The sequence below is a fragment of the Pundamilia nyererei genome, unplaced genomic scaffold (genome assembly GCF_000239375.1).
Source record: "Pundamilia nyererei isolate P.nyererei 1_Seehausen unplaced genomic scaffold, PunNye1.0 scaffold00036, whole genome shotgun sequence".
Lineage (NCBI taxonomy): Eukaryota > Metazoa > Chordata > Actinopteri > Cichliformes > Cichlidae > Pundamilia > Pundamilia nyererei.
The window spans coordinates 256,399-275,668 of record NW_005187437.1 but is presented as its reverse complement, the minus strand read 5'-3'; the positions used below and the strand labels follow the sequence as shown (position 1 = coordinate 275,668).

At 42.6% G+C, this 19,270-nt stretch overlaps 2 protein-coding genes across 6 annotated transcripts in view; one reads left to right on the top strand and one right to left on the bottom strand.

Moving 5' to 3' along the window:
• large1 (LARGE xylosyl- and glucuronyltransferase 1) overlaps nt 1-2,009 on the top strand; it is a 57,969-nt gene extending 55,960 nt beyond the window's left edge. The window contains exon 15 of the mRNA XM_013910146.1: nt 1,390-2,009. Within this exon, the coding sequence (XP_013765600.1) occupies nt 1,390-1,587 (198 nt within the window). The 3' untranslated portion in view covers nt 1,588-2,009. The remainder of the gene's footprint in view (nt 1-1,389) is intronic.
• Nucleotides 2,010-12,760: 10,751 nt separating this feature from the next.
• The window catches only part of LOC102213367 (protein bicaudal D homolog 1-like), a 22,597-nt gene continuing 16,087 nt past the window's right edge, over nt 12,761-19,270 (bottom strand). For all 5 annotated transcript variants that reach the window (XM_005730183.2, XM_005730184.2, XM_005730185.2 and 2 more), the window contains 5 exons: nt 18,786-18,964; nt 18,137-18,515; nt 17,281-17,475; nt 15,558-15,709; nt 12,761-14,758 (listed from right to left, as the gene is read on the bottom strand). In XM_005730183.2, the coding sequence (XP_005730240.1) occupies nt 13,759-14,758; nt 15,558-15,709; nt 17,281-17,475; nt 18,137-18,515; nt 18,786-18,964 (1,905 nt within the window). In that variant the 3' untranslated portion in view covers nt 12,761-13,758. The remainder of the gene's footprint in view (nt 14,759-15,557; nt 15,710-17,280; nt 17,476-18,136; nt 18,516-18,785; nt 18,965-19,270) is intronic.

Genomic DNA, 19,270 nt, shown 5'->3' with positions numbered 1-19,270 from the left:
CATACTCAAGCTATTATTCTGAGGATACGCTGAACAGTCAGCTGACAGGTAATGGTAGGCCCTACGTTGCCAGAGTCACAAAGAGAGTGACTCTGGCAGTAGCTGAAGCAAAAACCTGGGTTTGGTGATGCTATGGAACAAGACTTTTAACTGACGTCAAGGCAAACTGACAAACTGTCAAGTGAATAGAGAAGAATAGAGAAGCATCTTCCAGCTCACCTGTATGTGGTGAGGATAGAGAGCTGCTGACTTCATATAAGGATATCGTTAGGTGGTGAATGTGGTGTGGCTGTGGACTGAGAGGTGGAGCTGGTTGTCTACCGTGTGGAAGGTTGGGGGTTCACTCCCTCAACTTCCTCAAGTCTGCATATCAAAGCAAGATACTGAAGCCCACGTTGTTCCCCATCAGAGTGTGAGAGTGTGAAACAATGTTAGATGCTAAGAAATTGAAAAAAGCACTTCAAGCATTCCGAGTAGTACAAAAATGTATCAATTTATTAACTGACTTATTAGGAGGGTTTCTTTGAGCCCACTGACATCCTTTCCTTTGAGGAGGCAAATTGTGGGGAAAAGGGATGACTGGTCTATCCCTGGGCATGAGGTCAAGGAGGTAGTTACACAAGGACATTTTTCAGTAGTTGGGGAGAGAGCGGTCTGGGCATCTTTGCTGAGACAACTGCCTCTGTAACCCAGACAAGCTGCAGTCGATGGATGGAAAACGTTTAAATTTCTCATTTAAGTTTGTTTTATAATGTGATACAGAATATTTTCAAATGATGAAATCCTTTTCCACTATATTCCATTCCATTAGGATAACTTAACTTAAGATAATTTTGATTTCCACTGTGTAATTTAACCACATTTATTTTTGTATTTTGAGGATTTGAGGATAAAGAAAGCTCAAAAGCTCAGTCGGTCAAATGATTGGACAGGTTGTATGGCTTTACAGTGACAGGTCCTCTTCTCTTTTAGCTGAAGAAGAAATCAGCATGCGACTCATTATGACTGGGTTTTAATTTTAAGAGGTCATAGGTCAGGTTTGACTGAAGTGCTTAACAATAGTCTTTCTGCAAACATCCTTTTTTGGAGCATAAAAATGCAACTTCTAAAAGTCATAGAAACTATTTTGTGTTTATAAAATTTTTATTGTCACTATATCTAATGTCTGCGTGTGTCCTGTGACAGGTGTTGCTCATTGTTGAAAATATGAGAATAGTAATTATGTTAACTGCGCACTTCGGTTCAGTTCGACTGAGAATTTTAGCTTCTTATGCACGACCAAGAGGAATGTGGCTCATACAGTTACATGTTACCAGATCAGATGGGCTCAGGTATGAACGGTGATTCCTGAGGAATTCAGACTGAAAGTTTGTTCTTTTCTCTCCACAGGAGTATGAATTTGTGGTTCTGCCCAATGCTTTCATGATCCATATGCCTCATGCACCCAGCTTTGACATCACCAAGTTCCGCTCCAATAAGCAGTACCGGGTCTGCCTGAAGACCCTGAAGGAGGAGTTCCAACAGAACATGTCGCGGCGGTACGGTTTTGCCGCCCTTAAGTACATGACGGCTGAAAACAACAGCTAGCCACCACTGCGGACCCTCATAGCCCCAACTCTGAACTACTGACATGCTCCACAGGCTGCACGAGGGGAGCATAGTGTGAACGGAAGCCTGTGTGGGTCCTGGGGATACTTTGAGACTTGAGTCCCTCAGAACATTGGACACTGAGTGTGACACTGCAGGGGCTCTTTTGTTCCAACTTTGTCATCAGTTGTGGATAAAGGAGAAAATGTGTGAAGTGTTTCCTTCTCCCAGGATGTTAAAGCTATGAATGATCGCACAAGGGACTGCTGGGGCTGGGCCCCAGGTGTGTGGGCCTCAAGCTTCAGTTATGGAATATGATAGACAGCAAACAAAAATATTGCCTTGCCATATTTCTAAGACCAATGACAGTGTTATGGCTATGTGTAACATTATGTGTGTGTGGGTGTGTGTTTGTATGTGTATGTGAAGGTAGGTGTGTGTGTGTGTGTGTGTTGCCAGGACAGTGCTTAGCAGGGTGTAGAGCACTGTGGACTAAGCTTTCCAAAACTATGAAGTAACAGGAAGCTGCAGTATGACTGACAGCACAGCCCCGGCTCCAATGCAACCGATCTGCAGGCAGCAGGACAAAGAGGTCAACATGTTGACAGAGAGTTAAAAAACCTTGTAGTGACGAGTGAGACACACTCAGATACTGAGGGTAGCAGCCATCTGACCATCTGCTGCTGCTGAATTTGTTTCATGGCTGATACAGATCAGAATAAATCTTCCTACTCGTATGACAAATAAGCTAAAAGTGTAATAATGTCTGGAGACCATCTGCTTGGTTAATTTTCAGGGGATCTCCACATCAGCCCTGTAGTGTGTCTTCGGTTTTGGTACGACTACAGAATGTGACAGCAGATGGAAGCATTGTCGCTTAGTTAACTGCCTCCCATAACAGAGTGCAGCAACAAGGCCCAACAGTCAGCATTATCTATGAGTGGGTTAAATGGTTGATGGGTGGATGGGAAATCTGTAAAAAATCTACCAGTTCCAGTAAGGTGAGTCCCAAACACTTTCTTCCTCACACTCGTTCTTTCTCCCTCTGGCCTCTAGTTTGACAGCAGTTCAATTCAGGTTTTTTTATATAGCGCGAAATCACAATAATAGGTCCCTGAAGGTGCTTTAATGTAAGGTAAAGACCCTACAATGATACTATAGCAGCCAAATGAGCCAATAACACAGTGCCAGTGTGCGCTCTCTTGTTTGTGAGGTGTCACACCATCAGTTGGTGTATCGTCAACTTATTATTGGTCTGGTATGAATGTTGTGCCACTAATTTCATGTTACCTGGAGAGGCTGTGGACAGACTGGCAGCCATAGTCCTGATAACAACACTGGGCATTAATGTCCTGTATGATATTATAAAGAAAAACTAAAGTTAGATACGGGTCTAAAGACATTAGGAACACAAATCACTGCAGGAATAATTTTGTAATCAATACAGTGAAAGTGAAACTGAACGTTTTGACTTCAGTGGAAAACATCATGAGGTCAGGTGAGGAAAGAAGTAGTGAAGCAGAATCCCGGTATTTAACCCAGATTTGTTTTGTCACCTTTAAAATGGTCCTGAAAGTTGCTGACCCACTAATCATCATGTGATTTGCCCCAGGAGTCACAGTGTGAAACGGCTGTGTAAAGGTCCGATCGCTCCTCCTGTGCACTTCACACATTGCTGTAGTCAAATTATTTAATCTTGGCAATACCTAATAAGGTAGCCACCCCAGGTATCATCCCGGGGTGGCTGTAGCTGAGGAGGAAGAGCCGGTCATCTACTGATCGCAAGGTTAATGGTTCGATCCCTGGCTCCAAGTTGCAGGGTCTCTCAAGCATCCATCAGTGTGTGAGTGTTAGCTAGGAAGCACTGAAAGGAAAGTGCTTCTGTGAATGTGGCGTGTTGTATAAAGTGCTCCAGGAGAGTAGAAAAGTGCTATATAAGAATCAGTCCATTTACCTTTTTTATTCATTTTTATTAAGTCTGCTTTACAAAGCGTTTCACACGGGAATGAGCTTCATGCAAAGGTCATTTCAAGAAGAGTTCATTTATGGGCATAACAAATTGTTCAAAATATATATATCTTTGACTAGGATGTAGATGATGATCTGTGTTGCTTGTCAGTCCACTTATAGGACACCATCACTGCTTTCCTGTTATAGGAAATAAAGGCAGCGTTGAACCACGTTTCCTGAATTCACCCTGATATAATTATGGCTCACATTCTTCTGTGCAGCTTCACTCAGCTAGGAAAAGACAATCTGATTATCTGAGCACAGCTGCTGCCCTTGTGTTTCCTGCTGCCTGCTGTACTTCAGTCATGAGTGTGGTGGTAAAGCAACCTGTTACCTAAGCAACCAAAATGTAATAAAACTAACACATGCGTTTTAATCCACGTCAGTCCTTCTTCCTGCAGGTTAGGCGTGTAAAAATTGTTAACTGAAGGTGCAGTCAGCTGCAGTTATGGATTCACTCTTCCACTTTGAGCAGCTGGAGGCACCGCGGCCTCTGTCAGGTCCCAGCCAGGATCAGAGTGAACGCGTCATTAGGCAGCAACTTGTCACTCGGTCCTAGTCTCCAAACAAGTCCCTGGACTCACACAAACTTGATACTGATGTGAAACTAGAGGCCTCTCTCTCACACACATCCCAGTGATCTCTCACCCTGTACAGGAAGCTGCACAAGGTCTTGGTGCAGGTTAGTGTGTATGAGTGTGAAGAAGCTATCTAAGTGACTGTTGTATGATATTCGGTCTTCATCTGTTAGCCTTGCAGGGCTGAGTGGGGCTGCAGTGTGTAAGTAGGACAGTGCTGATTGATGCTGCTACCTGAATAAAAGCAAAGAGTCAAAGCGTGCCGTTTCATCATTCCTACTTCTGTGATCGCCAGTTTGACCTCATGAACACAATAAATAAGAACACAGCTGTCACTACAGTATAGGGGAAATAGCCCATTCTGTTTTCAGTAGTCTGAGGGACCTCTTTTTGGTTTGTGAAGACATTTCAGCTCTTATCAAGGAGCCTCTTCAGTTCTAACAACTGATGGAGACTCCCATTTAACCCAGACTTGGTTTGTGACCTTGGAGATGGTCCTGAAGGTCACTAACCCAATAATCATCATGTGATTTGTCCGAAGCCGAGGTGTAAAACAGCTATGTAAGGGTCCAAGCACTCCAAAGTGCACCGCACAGCTTAGACTACATTCTTGCGCCACTGCTGCCAGGATATCTGATACATGATATGTCTTGGCTGTGTGTTGAAATCACCTCCCCAGGCACCCTTGTCAGACAAGCATTGTCCTCCACAGTAATGAGAAGAACTATGTAGCACTTTTTTATAGTGTTAACAAAATGCTTTGATCCATCCTTCCATTTTCTTCAGTTTACCCGGGTCGCGGGGGCAGCAGCCTACACAAAGAAGCCCAGACCTCCCACTCCCTAGCCAGCTTCTCCAGCTTATAAATAAAATCTCTCCAGTGTGTCCTGGGTCTGCACTGCACTACCCAGAACACGTCACCCAGGAGGCATTATTGTCAGATGCCTTTCAATGTGGAGTAGCAACTCTACTCTGAGCCCCTCCCAGATGGTCACTTCAAAAAAAAAAAAACAAACAAACAATGCTTGGACACTGCTAGCAGGGGGCGCCCACACAAACGCAAAGCAGGAGATGAAGCATCACTGAATATGTTTCCAAACCAACTTCATTCTAAGCCAAAGACTAGAAAATATGGTGAAGCATGTCTTCCCTTTGGCTTCACCTGCACAAGTGCCAAGGTAGGTCTCCCCTGCATAATCGCGCTGGGCTGTTTAAATCACGGACAAACAGGATCCCACATTCTTGAATTTTAGTTCACAAACACTTCTTGTAATAAATAACTACTCCTGACATTTTGGAGATGTTAGCTCTTTATACAGTAAAGTTACAGTGGTTTACAAATAATATCAGGCTGATCCTGCCACGATTTGTTCCCCCTGTTCAAATCGGACAAACGGGATCCCACAGCTGTTTATGTTTTTAAACCCATTTTGCACAGAGAGGCATTTTTTGATTTGATTGCAATGTTGAATATTATTACACAGGGGGGGAAAAAACTACATGTAAAATAATTACACCGTGACGCCTCAGCCTTTCTAAATACAGGGACAGTAACTGCCTGTGTTTGTGTAAGCATGTAAAACCTGAAGATAGAGACAAAATACTGTTAATCTGACTATCTGCCATTCTGCAATTCATCTCCTGTAAACAATAACGTGGCGCACAGGGACGTGAAAAAAGGCCCATACCTTTGACGTTGCGTGAAGAACTCTGTATTCCTCATCCACACGTAAACGCAAAAAATTAGTTTTAAAAAAATCTGTTTTCATTTACTTGAAACACCGTTTACGCGTGGACGAAACAGCTGCATTTTCAAAAATACCCGTGTAGGTGCGGACGTATTGTAAAAGAGTTAGTAGTTCATTTTCTTAATACCTGTAATTTATTGCAGATTACTTGTATTTGCTTAATTGTTTACTAAATGTTTGAGGTGTGAAATAAACCGCAATGGAGCAAAGTATGGGTGTGTGTGGTTGGAGGATGTCTCAGTAATATTTTTGATTTTTCAAAGTAAACATGACCAAAGATATTGTGGAACAGTTCTCAGGTCGAGTCTATGCAGAAACGGTTTTGCAGTTCTTCTGGGATGACAGTATCACAGACTGGTATTATGGGCTCTTTTCAACAGGTGATGAAGACTCACAAACGTCTTCTGAGCAACGGAAGAGGGTCGAGGAACTGCCACTGCTGACGATATGAAAGTTCGAGTTAGAAATCATTGTTCAGACGTTATGCAAAACAGATTAAGATCAGTAAGAGTAGAAATATATCGGCACCAATCCATTTATGATTCACCGTTCTATTTATGACATCAATACAAGTACACAAAGATTGCATGTTGAACATGGGGCTTCATTCACTCCTCATTTGGTAACTTTAGATTTTTTTTTCCAGTGTGATATTGGTTCTTCTTACCGGGATACACTGCCACGGTCACACCTCCAAATTTTGGAGCGCAGAGAAACTTAAAGCTTAAAGAACCTTAAAGTATGAGCCACATTAAACCATACATTCACACAGTGTTTTAAGTACTTTATCTGTGTCACATATTGTGGGATAAAGCCAGAGTACTCAGAGAAACCCACTCAGGGTAACGTGTTGATGCCGCGCAGCCCCACACACGGGGCGATACGTGGTAACTCGCTAACGGAGATTTGCCGCGTTAATGCTGTTATGGCGTTAACGTAGTTTTAACGGGATTAACGCTGACAGCACTAATTTCTTAATTTGTTCTGCGAGCATGTGAAAGAATCTGACTGAAACTTACAGGTGACAACAACATAATAATCTAATGTTGGATCAGAGCTTAAAGCGATGTAGGGAGAATGTTTGCCAACAGATATCACACACCTGCTGATATGTTGTGCCATTGCTGTTACCTGTGATCAGTGCTAAGAAGGACAAACCCTCAGCTGTGGGGAGTGAATACGGAACGGCACTGTGGCAGAAGGCTACTGACAATCTGCAAGAAACTGACACTGTTAGATGGACGCAAACCAACTTTGAATGGTATTATTTCACATTTAACCACTTGAATAATAAAGGCTTGTCAACAGGAGATTTAACACTTACCAACATATCCATGAAGAAAAAGGTCAAATTTGAATTTAATATTTCATATAAAGTAAGATTAAGGCTGTATATTTGCAGATTGTAGAGAGGCAGAACTACAAACATCTAAATACAAATGAAAATCATGGAAATTTGTCAAGTGTAAGTGACTTGAGCAGTGATCAGTAGCAAAGAATGACACATGGTATTCAATTGTATTTGCAATATACATTTACATAAAGCTGTACATTTAAAGCTTTGAAATACTCCGTATGTACACCTGCATATCAAGTGGTTAGAAAGCAAACAGGCATTGAACACATTCAGCTGTATGACATTTAACAGTCTGGGTGCCAAAACGACAGATCAATAGCTGTTTGCACAGAACACCCAGTATGATCACAGCATGAAAAGAAAGCATGAATCCCGGTGTTGTGTAGTACATTCAGCAACATGATACTGGAAAAGCAGATTAAAATGTTGGTTATAAATTCAACAAAATTATTTGTTTTTAAATGCAAGCAGTGCAGTGCCCCTGCCTCTGACCAAAGTAAAACTCATACAAAGTGATGGAAACTACAAAAGATACAAAATTAGTCTAGAACTGAATACATAATAAGTGGACTTTATTCCCTTAATTAAATTGAATCATTCTTGGTGGGTCTATGGATGCATTTAAGAACAGTAGAAACATAGCAGCCACTTAGTTCCATGAAAGCTAAAGTGAAACTCATCTTAAAACTTTACATTTCCACAAACCCTGGTGTGAATTTTTCTGTTCCTGCTCGTGATGGTACATTGCTAAGTATATTGATAGTAAGCCAAGGAGGTGACCTCAACAGCATGTTCCATAAAGGACAAGAGGGGCAAAAACAGAAACCACTTAACCCCGGGGATTCAGTATGGCCTTCAACAACGCCAAATCATTTCTCTCCACATGATCACATAAATTGACAGGTGCTACATGATCCCACACCAAAATCGTTACCGTTACATAATCTGTTAAATTTATGTGGCTATGCTACATGAAATGCTGTGATTATGAGCCACGGTGAACAAGTAAACTGACATTAAAGTTTGATAAAAGTGCTTCAGGGTGTGCTAATAACTGAAGTAAAAAAAAACTGTTTCCTCCCTATTGGATGATTATTTTTATACTTCGTGTTTATAGCTACCAGTTGATCAGAACACCAAAACTACTTTGCTGTGTGTTCATAAGAGGGGAAAAAAGTTACAGTTGCATTGAATAAAATAAATATGTGCATATATATATAATTGCTGCCCTTTTCATAAACTCCTGTGGTGTTAAAAGGCTCTAGGTATTTCATATGACCAGCATGTAAGCATTTAAGGTAAATGTTATCCCTTTAAATATTTATCTATACTCATTTTTTTAATGTTCAAGCTTTCCTTGAATCTTTCTTGTCTGGACATCTAAACTATGTGGCTCTCTGTTATACACTGTCTGGAGAAGCCAAATGTCCAGATACAACTAATTATTCATCTCAGGCCACAAATCCACCAATGGTTAATGTAGCCATCTTACAAATTGAGCACTTTGAAGACACTTCATGGTAAGAGGGACTCCCACAGGTTTCAGAGAGACCTCCATTTATACCACCTGTTATGACCCTAGTAGGGTCTGTAGGGATTTTGATTTCTCCTGCCTTAGGTGTTGTCCTTTCCACAGCCAACTTTACTAAGCAATTAAGGCGGAGATTTCAAGGCTGGAGAAAGGGCGCTCTAGTGCCAGAGAGTCTTGTTGGTTTGCAGCCAGGGACCTGTGTGTGGTAGCTGTTTAATCCTGTTCTGGTAGCACTTTTTGACTTACTTTTATATTTAGTCACCGACTACAGAGCTTTGTTGTGTTTCCATTCTTCTAAAGGCGATGGCGACTTGTCTCTTTAAGCTTGATTAGTTAGAACAGATTAATAAGAATATTTAATCTAACCATGTTGCCTTCACATCTTCTTTTTTTAAACCACATTTTGTTGCTTTTCCACATCCCCTGGACCTTTTAGGGAAACATGACAACAACCAACCATTTCCACCAATTATTCATCGGATTTCTTTCAAGAAGGGTAAAAATCCCTCCAGCAAATAATCTAAGTTGGATTTCCACAACATCCAGAAAGACTAATTGACTAAATCAGGGTTCTAATAATTCACAAGTATGAATGTCTTAAATTTCCTCTGTAAAAAACTGAACAGAAAATTGGACTACTTATTGTGAAGTTCCTGAACATTTATAAAATATCAACTCCTGACAAGGACCCGTTTTGGGGGAAAAGAAAGCTCAGAACTTACTTCAAAATCAAAATTGGAGGATTTTTGAGAAACAACTGTAAAAAAAAATATAAACAAAAAACTGGCATGAATAGGACTGGACTGGTAGTCTGGCATAATTGAAAGGCCACTGTGAGGATGAGAAAGCGAGAGGTGAAATTAACAAGGAGAGAAAATAGATGAAGAAAGTAATCAGAAAGGGAGCAAGTAAAGGATTCAAGTAAAGTGAACGGCTACTTTAGCTATTAGTAGTGGCTAATGGTCAAAGTGTAGCTTTTTGCTACATGTGTGCAGTGCAGCTAAGAACTAACAAAACAACAACTGTAACAACGTGATTAACAAGAATAACTGTTTCAAAACTGTGTGTGTGTATAGATATCTATCGATATCTATCTATCTATAGATATCGATATCTATAGATAGATAGATAGATATCTATGAGCACTTTCTTTGAGAAAGTGCTGAAATATATATGTCTTTGAGGAATCATCTGGACTGCAAATGCCAAGACCGATTTTGTGACCGCAGACAGCCATGCTGCCCATCACTGTAACTTGTCTTTCTGGGTGGGAAGTAACAAAGTACAAATATTTTGTTACTGTATTTAAGTACAATTTTCAGGTATCTGTTCTTTACTCGAGTCGTTTCATTTTCGACTACTTTTTACTTTTACTCCCTACGTTTTTAAACAAATATCTGTACTTTCTACTTCTTACATTTTCTAAACAGAAAACGTTATGTTTGCTTTAACGGATTTGGGTCGAGTTACTTTGTCACTGCGAGCCTTCAAACATCAAACCCATTTGAAAATAATCACTTGAAAGGCAGTCCTGCGTGTTTAATAATCACCGGAGGATGTTGCATAAAAAGAGAGGACGTGTACCACAGTCGACGCGGTAAATATGTCTCTGAGTGATAAACCTGCAGTGTTGCTGACAATACTGTTGGCTTTCCCTGTTTCCTGTAGCCTTCACTTAGTTCACTTCTGCACTGAAATCAAATTGTAGTATTCATCATGACTACAAAACAGTACAAGTATTGTTCTGCTGTGATCTTCTACACAGTTGTCTCCTGGAGCATGATTTGGCACACAGCCCTACAAACACGAGTAAGAAATCATATTTTTTGTCTGCTTTTTCCCAGCTTACAGTAGCTAAACATATTTATGTATTAAATGACTTCTGTAATGAACTAACTGAACGCTTGTGGAGAAGGAAATGCAGTATGACTGTTCTAGATCAGGACAATGTGAATGTGTTTGAAATGAAAGGACCGCAGTGGATAAGATTTGACGTTCTCTTAATCTGCTACATGTAACCAGTGTGGAAACATTACTGTTATTGTGTGCCTTAGTGAGTGACCTCTGTGCCTGAAGAACTGACCTCAGGAAGCTGTGTCTCTATTTTGTAAGCCCTGTATGCTAAACCCAGCACAGTAAACTGGCCTTACAGGGAGGCCGTCATACAGTCAATGGGCAGAAGAGACTAACAATGCTGAGGGCAGGTGTCTGTAGAAGGCCAAGCTGTGACTGAGTCAGTCTAACGAGCGTGTGAATACTCAGTGTGTATGCTAGTGCACGACACATTTTGTTGTACATTATGGTTAAGTAACAAAGACACGAGGACTCAGACATCCTCACTCCAAAGAAGGCGACTGCTGGTGCGTGCGCTGAAGGCCTGACACCCCAGGGGTGCTCCTTGGTTTATTTGGCTCTGCGCTTTGTCAATGAATGGCACTGCAACAAACAAATCGTTTATTTATTTATTTATGTTTCTGACTGTTTTTAGTATCAATTAAATCTAAAAAGCAAGTGACAGGCCACACAAAGTTGATCATTTTGGCTCCAGATTTTTTTCACGAACAGTATCCAGACCAAAAAAAAGTATTATGACTAAAAGTAATCCAAGCCAAAGACAAATACATAAAGAACAGCATTTTAGCCTGAGGTACAGGAGGAGTAACAAGTAAAAGGAAGCACATTATCTGTTTGTGTCCAGGTGAAGGCAATCTGCCAGAGCAGGCTAAACTGTAAGTACCGTGCAGCTGGTTCCTGCTGAGATATCAGGTGTAACAGAATTTTTAAGGCCCATCAAGCATCTTTCAAAATAACTGTCAGTAGACTCACATCACAAGAAGCTTCACATCATCTGTCAATCAAGAAGTGGTTACACAAGAGGCCAGTTTCAAAACAGATATCAACCTTGATTAACAAGCGTATTTCTTTTCACTCTTCCTTTAAGTTCACTCACTCACTCAGTTTAGCCAGTCTCTTCTCCCAGTTCAAACCACACCATGATGCTACAGGTCATCCAGGATGACTCGTGCCAGGCTGAATAACATATGTCAGGTTCACTAACTTTGGTGAGGTGAGCCCTCAGCTATGCTGAAATCATTCATTCTTTTACAGATGCTACACTGTTGGCATGCCATTATAACCAAGTCTACCATGACAGGAGTGAGTCAGAGTAATGCTTAATCACTTCCTCTCAGTGTCTATGACAGCATATTACAGAAAAAGTGATTTTAGGGAAAATAAATACATGAAAGAATTAAATGATGGTTCTGGAGGATATGGTAGCTTTCCAAGAAAACAACAGTGATCTACTAACTAATGTGTTAATAGCTAATGTGCTCTTCCCTATATATCCATGCCATACATGCAGTGTGTTCTGTGATTATGTTCATGGGTCAGCGCTTCTTAAAAAGAATATGCAGAGAAAAGGATTTCCTCAAAAAAATCCTTAAAGGAATGAACACTGATTAACTTAAGCTAGGTTATTCATTTTTAGGGTAAATATCTGGTAAAGACTATAAATTGGTCTTGGAATGATGGATCCTTGAAAAATCTAAAATATTTGGATGTCCAGTCTCTGCTATCAGATTTAGAGGCCTGTAGAGAGCACAGTGTTGAAGGTGGGGGCTGCTGTATTCTGTACATTTCTCGTATACAAGGCACATAATTCATATTGTTTAACCCTCACATACTGTTCAGGTCAAATTTGAGCAGTTTTGACATTTCACAGCAGGAAAAACATCCTTCATTTCGTTCTTTTGCCATAAAATGTGATGACTTTTACTAAAATGACCAAAAATGGACAAAAAGAAACACACAGAAGTGTTTCTTTCCCTTTGAATCGTTTCAGGCAAATCTGAAATTTGATAAGTTGGAGAGCCTGACGCAGCCTTGAGTACTGAGCAGAAAAGAAAAATCAGAAATGTGTGGCGTCTTCAACTAATAAAATTATTAAACTTTTTCTTCCTTTTAACGAAAACTCTAATCTTTGGGGAAAAAAACTTAACCAGAAAACTGTGTGTTGGCTACAAGAACACATGAGATGAGATGGTACGGTTGGTATACTATAGTATCAACTGATCATACGGTGATCATACAGTTTAAGGTCCCTCATCCCAGCTTCCTGTTCATCTTAGAAGATTTTCTCCATCCCAAACCTTCCAAACAGCCTTCAACTGCAATTACACAGACCTTTCAAAGGCAAGCGGAGGGACAGTGAACATGCATAGCTGAGTGTATGGCTATATATAAAAAAAGAACACTGGGTGTTGCTAGAGATGAACAAAAAATACTGAGGGATGAGCTTTATCATGGCAACACCCTGGACAAAGAAGACCACAACGGGAGGAGTGTCCCAAGAATGTACACTGGCCTGCAGCGAGGGAAGGAAATGAAAACGAGCAGCTGTAGACAATTGTCCACACAACCTGTGGGCTCCACGAGAGTAACTGAGTGCCCAAGCTATGCATCATTATCTGTGCCATGAGGATTTTCACCGTGGTCACTGCTTCCTCTGTGTCAAAAATGTGTCGGTTTAGAGGATATGAGACAGACTACCAATCAATGTGAGTATTAAACTGAATACAGAGTACAGTGTTTCATGTGTCATGAGCCCCATCTAAACATGTAAGTGTCCAGTCAATGTGTAGTCAACCTGATTCATCTAAATGCTAAAAACTTTGGAAAGTCTTCGTTAATGTCCTCCTGTGAACCAGTCAGCAGTCTCAGAATAAAAGAAGGCGGGGACGTTTGTGCTCCATATAATCCCTGAGCAAAGTCACTGAACATTCAGAACCCACTGGCCACGGCTTAGGCACAGGAAACGGGAAACCAGTCTGTCCTCCTTTCTGTGAGCCCCCTCTTAGGTGATAAAAGAGAAGCGTTATGGGGGCTGCAGTTTGTTAGAAACGGGGAGCTCAGTGCAGTAGCCTTTGACAGACTTGCAGTACAGCGTCATTCCCGGGGCCTGTAGGAGCTGTAGAATCTGGGGTAGAGGGGCGTGTAGTGTGAGGAATGGCTGTAGGAAGTGGAGCTGCCAGAGGTGAGGTAGGAGCTAGAGGGGGTAAAAGCAGAAGGGGAGCTGTAATAGGCAGATGAATAGCTGTGGGAAGAAGATGGGGAGTAAGGGAAGGAGTAAGGGGAGGATGAGGAGGGAGTGTAAAGGACGGATGAGCGTGTCATGCTGGGCAGGGGACGAGTTCGAGGTGAGGGGCTCCACGTGGACCGTCTGAGACCCAGACCAGGGGACCGATAGGGAGAGGAGGGAGCAGATCCTGGCTGGGTGGGCCTGGTAGTGGGGGAGAGAGGAGGGGTGTGAGTGTGTGGAGTGCAGTGCCTGGATAGGCCTGAGGGGCGAGCGGGAGCAGGGGAGATGTTCGCGCTGAAACTGGGGGAGTCGACCACAAACGTTCTCACCCCCACCGTCCACTGGGAGTGAGAAACCCTCAGAGGGGTTGAGGGTGGGGTCTGTGCTGAAGGAGGCGAGGGGGCCTCCAGAGAAGGGGGGCTCCCTGGCATTGGAGGGACACTCAGCGAGGCAACCGATGGTAATGACAGACTGTGAGAGGATGCGTGCGAGGTGGGGGAGGTGGTAGCTGAGGCCAGAGCCGCAGTGGCTGGGCTAAGGTGGTCAGAGGGATCATTGCGAAGAGCTGGTGTGGGGCTGATAGAAGGGAGGCTGCCAGGGGCTGGACTGGACCCTTGAGCAGGATTGGAGGCTGTAGTCAAAGTCGAGGGACTTACTTTGGGGGTGCTGGTTTTTCCACGGGTCAACCTGCTCCCCCGGGTGCGATGGGACTGCTCCTGATCAAAGGCCAAGTCCTCCAAACGCTGGGTGAGGGCCAGTTTCTGCTGAATGGCCATCCGCAGGAGAGAGTTCAGAGTCTTCTTCTCATCCTCGGCTGCAGCCAGCTGCCTCTGCATCTCATCCAGCTGGGTCACATACTCATCACACCTGCACAAAGCAGACATTTGAGTAGTGTAGAAAATGAACTAAAATGTAAAATGTGCAAAGAAAGACAGATGATGTTTGCACTCTAATTGGATAGCTACACATTACCTGGTGGAATGTATAAGTTAGTTAGTTTGAGTATGGTGAAAAAGATACGTGATGCTAGTTAATAAGCTCCAGATAAAAGCAGCTGGGTGCTGTGTGGAACATTTGTAAAGACTGAAACAAGTAAAATGAGGAAAATGTAAATGCATGAAATATCAACCTATTCTTTAAGATGACAAAGTCTGTTGACTGAGAGGAAACACAAAGCTGAGTTTTTGGACAGTTTGCCTTTAGAAATAGAGCTGGGCTGTGATGTACATTACATCCTGGTTGTCTGTGTGGGTGCTCGGTCATCCAGATCATGGTAATCCTAAGGAGCTTGGAAAGAGAAATGACTGGACTTCTTATTTCATCCTGGTTAAATTCTTTAGAGGCTTTCTCTGACACACTAACCCACAGATGTCGAACTCCAGGACTCGAGGGCCGGTGTCCTGCAGGTTTTAGATCTCACCCTGGGTCAACACACCTGAATCAAATGATTAGTTCATTACCAGGCCTCTGGAGAACTACAAGACATGTCGAGGAGGTCGTTTAGCCATTTAAATCAGCTGTGTTGGATCAAGAACACATCTAAAGCCTGCAGGACACCGGCCCTCGAGGCCTGGAGTTCGACACCCCTGCACTAACCCAACACATGGATTCTCAAAGAGTTTCTGGAAATGTTTGTGCTTCAGTATGTTCTGTTTTGTTCTCTGACCTGGTAGCAAACATGGCTCGCAGAGAGGAGAACGTGGCGGCGTCTTCCTTCAGGGCCTTTAATTCGTTCCTCAGCTTTGTCATGGTGTCGGTCACCATGGACTTCTCCGCCTCATACTTACTCTTCAGGTTGGCCAGAGCCACTTCTGCTGTCTAGTTAAACACACAGACATATTAGTGACTGTATATTCAGCCCCTTTTCCATTAGTACCTACTTGGATAAACTGGTTTTGAATTACTGTGAAGTGTCTGTGAAGGTTCATCGTAGTCTAAAAAGCTTGGAAAGAAAAGCATCTGGACTTTAAGTTTCTTGAAGACGTTTCACCTCTCATCCGAGAGGCTTCTTCGGTTCTAAAAGCAATTGGTGGAGAGTTCCAGATTTTCAAGCCCTATTGGGAGTGTCCCTAAGAGGTTCCTCTGTCTAGGGAGAATCAGAAGGGCAAATGGAACAATGCTGTCAACCCTTATGTAGCAGGTTTGTCAGAGAAACTCCGGAGAGTCTTCTCAAAGCACGACATCCAAGTGTACTTCAGACCAGCCACACAGTCAGACAAAAACTGGTTCATCCCAATGACAAGTTTAACAATGTAGTGTATGCTGTACAGTGTAGTGAGGAATGCTCAGACCTCTACATTGGAGAAACCAAACAGCCACTTCATAAACACATGGCACAACATAGAAGAGCCACCTCCATAGGACAAGACTTGGCTGTCCATCTGCATCTAAAGCTCAAAGGTCACTCTTTGAGGATGCCAATGCTTACAATTTGGACAGAGGACAGATGTTTTGAAAGAGGAGTAAAAGAAGCCATCTATGTCCACTGTGAGCGACCATCTTTGAACAGAGGAGGTGGCTTATGACACCAACTGTCTGCCACCTATGATCCAGTTTTGAGATCCTTCCCTGACGCCTTAACGCCCACTCACATCCTGGGTCATTTGACCTCAGTAAATCACATGATAGGGTGGGGCTAGGTTTCACAATGGGTTCATCCAAAACCTTAGCTGATTGTGATTCACACCCGTTTTCACACCTTGGCTCGTGTGATTAGGTAGAGGATCAATAGGGTTTCCAGGACCCTCTTATGGACACTTATCTGACAGCCAATTGACATGAAGTCACATTTTAGTACCTGCTCAAATCGCTTGGAACTCCAGCTGAGCAGGTACCTGGTATCAGGTAATATGACCTTGATCCAAGTAGGTACTCGTATAACAGGGGTTTTATTGTATATTATGTATACCGATTCAGAATGACTTTCCTTGACTATTTGTCTAGAATATTTAGCAGTGGACAGCAGTAATCAGTTGTTTGCAAATATCATTTATATGTTTCATATGCATAACGGAGAGGAAGAAAGCAAATGTGAGATGTACATGGCCAACATGTGAGGAAGTCCAAGAACCAGTTTTTAGGAAGAAGGGAAGTTGGCATCTGTGACTGTTAGAAAGAAAGCACTTAAGCATAAAAACCAAACTGCTCCGTCCATTCAAACCAACAGTTCTTTTCTTTTTCACTGTCTATGAGAGAGTCGAAAAGCACTATATAAGAATCAGTCCGTTTACCATTTATTTACATGCTTATGTCACTACTTGTTGGGTTGGTGCTTAAAACTCTGAGGGGTTTTACTTTTTTGTTAAATACACATAGGGAAATGTCAGCAATGGAAAATTATTGAAATATTGTTGCCTATAATAACTTAACCATCACGTTTCCATACTCACCTGTTTGTTAGCCTTGAGCACCAGTCGAAGAGTGGCTATCTGCTCTCTCTTGGTGCTGAGTAAAGATTTGAGCTTCAGGATCTCCTCCATGCAGCTTTCCTTATCCTTATCCAAAAGAGGAACCAGTTCCCGGGCTGCAGTCCTCTGTTTGGACAGCTGCAGTGACCTGTCCACTGCCCGCTGTAGGTGTTTCACCTGGGGAGGAGACGGGAGCAGATAAGAAAAAAGGAAACCACTGGAGGTGTCACATCTTATGTCGGAAGAAAAGAAGGTGGTAGAGAGGAGGAACAACGATTGACACTATATTGCCTAAAGTATTTGCTCATCTGCCTTCACACGAACATGAATTGGACCATGTCACCACTACTCTAGAGTCCAGTGGTGGCGTGCTTTATAGCATTTGAATTGTGTTTGGTGATGTAAGGCTTGGATGTAGCTACTCGGCCATGGAAACCAATCCCATGAAACTCTCTACACACTGTTCTTGAGCTAATCTTTACAAGTTTGGAGGTCTGCAGCGATTGACTCGGCAGAAAGTTGCAAACCACAGCCACTATGCACCTCAGCATCCGCGGAGCCCACTCTGTGATTTTATATGGCGTACCACTTTCTGACTGACTTTCTGTTGATCCCGATCGCCTCCACTTTGTTATGTACCACTAACAGCTGCCTGTGGGATATTTAATAGCGAGGACCTTTTCTTTAAAAAAATGTTTGTAGAAGCAGTCTGCATGCCCAGGTGATTGATTTTATACACCCATGTTCATGGAAGTATTTGGAACACCTGAATGCTTGTAGGGATGAGAAAAGACCTTTGGCAATATAGCAGCACATCAGGAGGTACAGGCAGATGTACCTGGTCTCTAATGATGGCGCTGAGGTTGTAGATGTTCATGGGCTCCCTGCGCAGCTCACCAGCAGGCTCCATGGCTGGCGATGAAGATGACGATGATGATGAAGAGGCACTGATGCTAGGTGAGCGGGTTGGAGGTGTGCTAGGTGGCAGGCTCTGCTCAGATGGCACCTGAAGGACCTCTTTCTCCACTCTTCGGCTCCCTCCATGTAAGGGCTCTTTGGATGGAGACTCCGAGGGCGTCCGCGACTCTCCTGGAGTTGAGGTTGTTGAAGCAACAGCAGCAAGCCGTCTGGCTAGGCGTGGTGTGAGAAGAACTTTGCTGTTGTCTGTACACATGGCTTTGAGACTAGAACTAAGGCCCCTGAGGCCCCTGCCTTGTCTGGAAGAATAGAACAGATAATGGAACAGAACCTTTAGTGTCATAGGTGCTTTAAACCTGTTCTTTCTCAACTAAGACATCAAGTAAAAGAAAGCAAGCAAACAGCTCAATGCTCACCAAACCCTCACCCTTAAGCTCCCAGGCCTCTCGTAGATGATATTATTTTTTAAAGAAGTTTTTATAGAACAGACAAACACACCTATAATGTGAGTGGTTTTATTTATTATTTGAATTTCCATGGATACTCTAAGAGCAGTAAAACAGTCACACCTGTAGTAATCCAGCATGACACGGTTGGGCGTCTCATCGTTGCACAGGCAGACATGGTGGTAGAGCTGGGCGAGCTCCTCACTCAGGGTTACCAGCTCATCCTGAGCTGCGTTCAGTGCCCCTTGGCTCTCATTGGCTGCTGACTGAACAGCCTGCAATTCAAACTCCAGGCTACAAATCTGAAAAGAGAGGAGAAGGAAATGAGAAAAAATTAACATATGCACAACTGTTAAGTACCTGGGACACATAAATAAAGTGTCCCAGGTACTTAAATTTAATAATCAAAATTTTAATCATATACGTAATAATTTAAATATGAATGTTGCAAAAACTTATTTTTACTCAATGATCATCTCTCATATGGACTATTGTTTGACGTCCTGGTCACTTGCTTGTCCAACAACACTTAAAACTATTGAAAACATTTATAAAAGAAGTTTAAAACTACCTGACAAAAAACCGACTTCCCACCACCACTGTGGTTT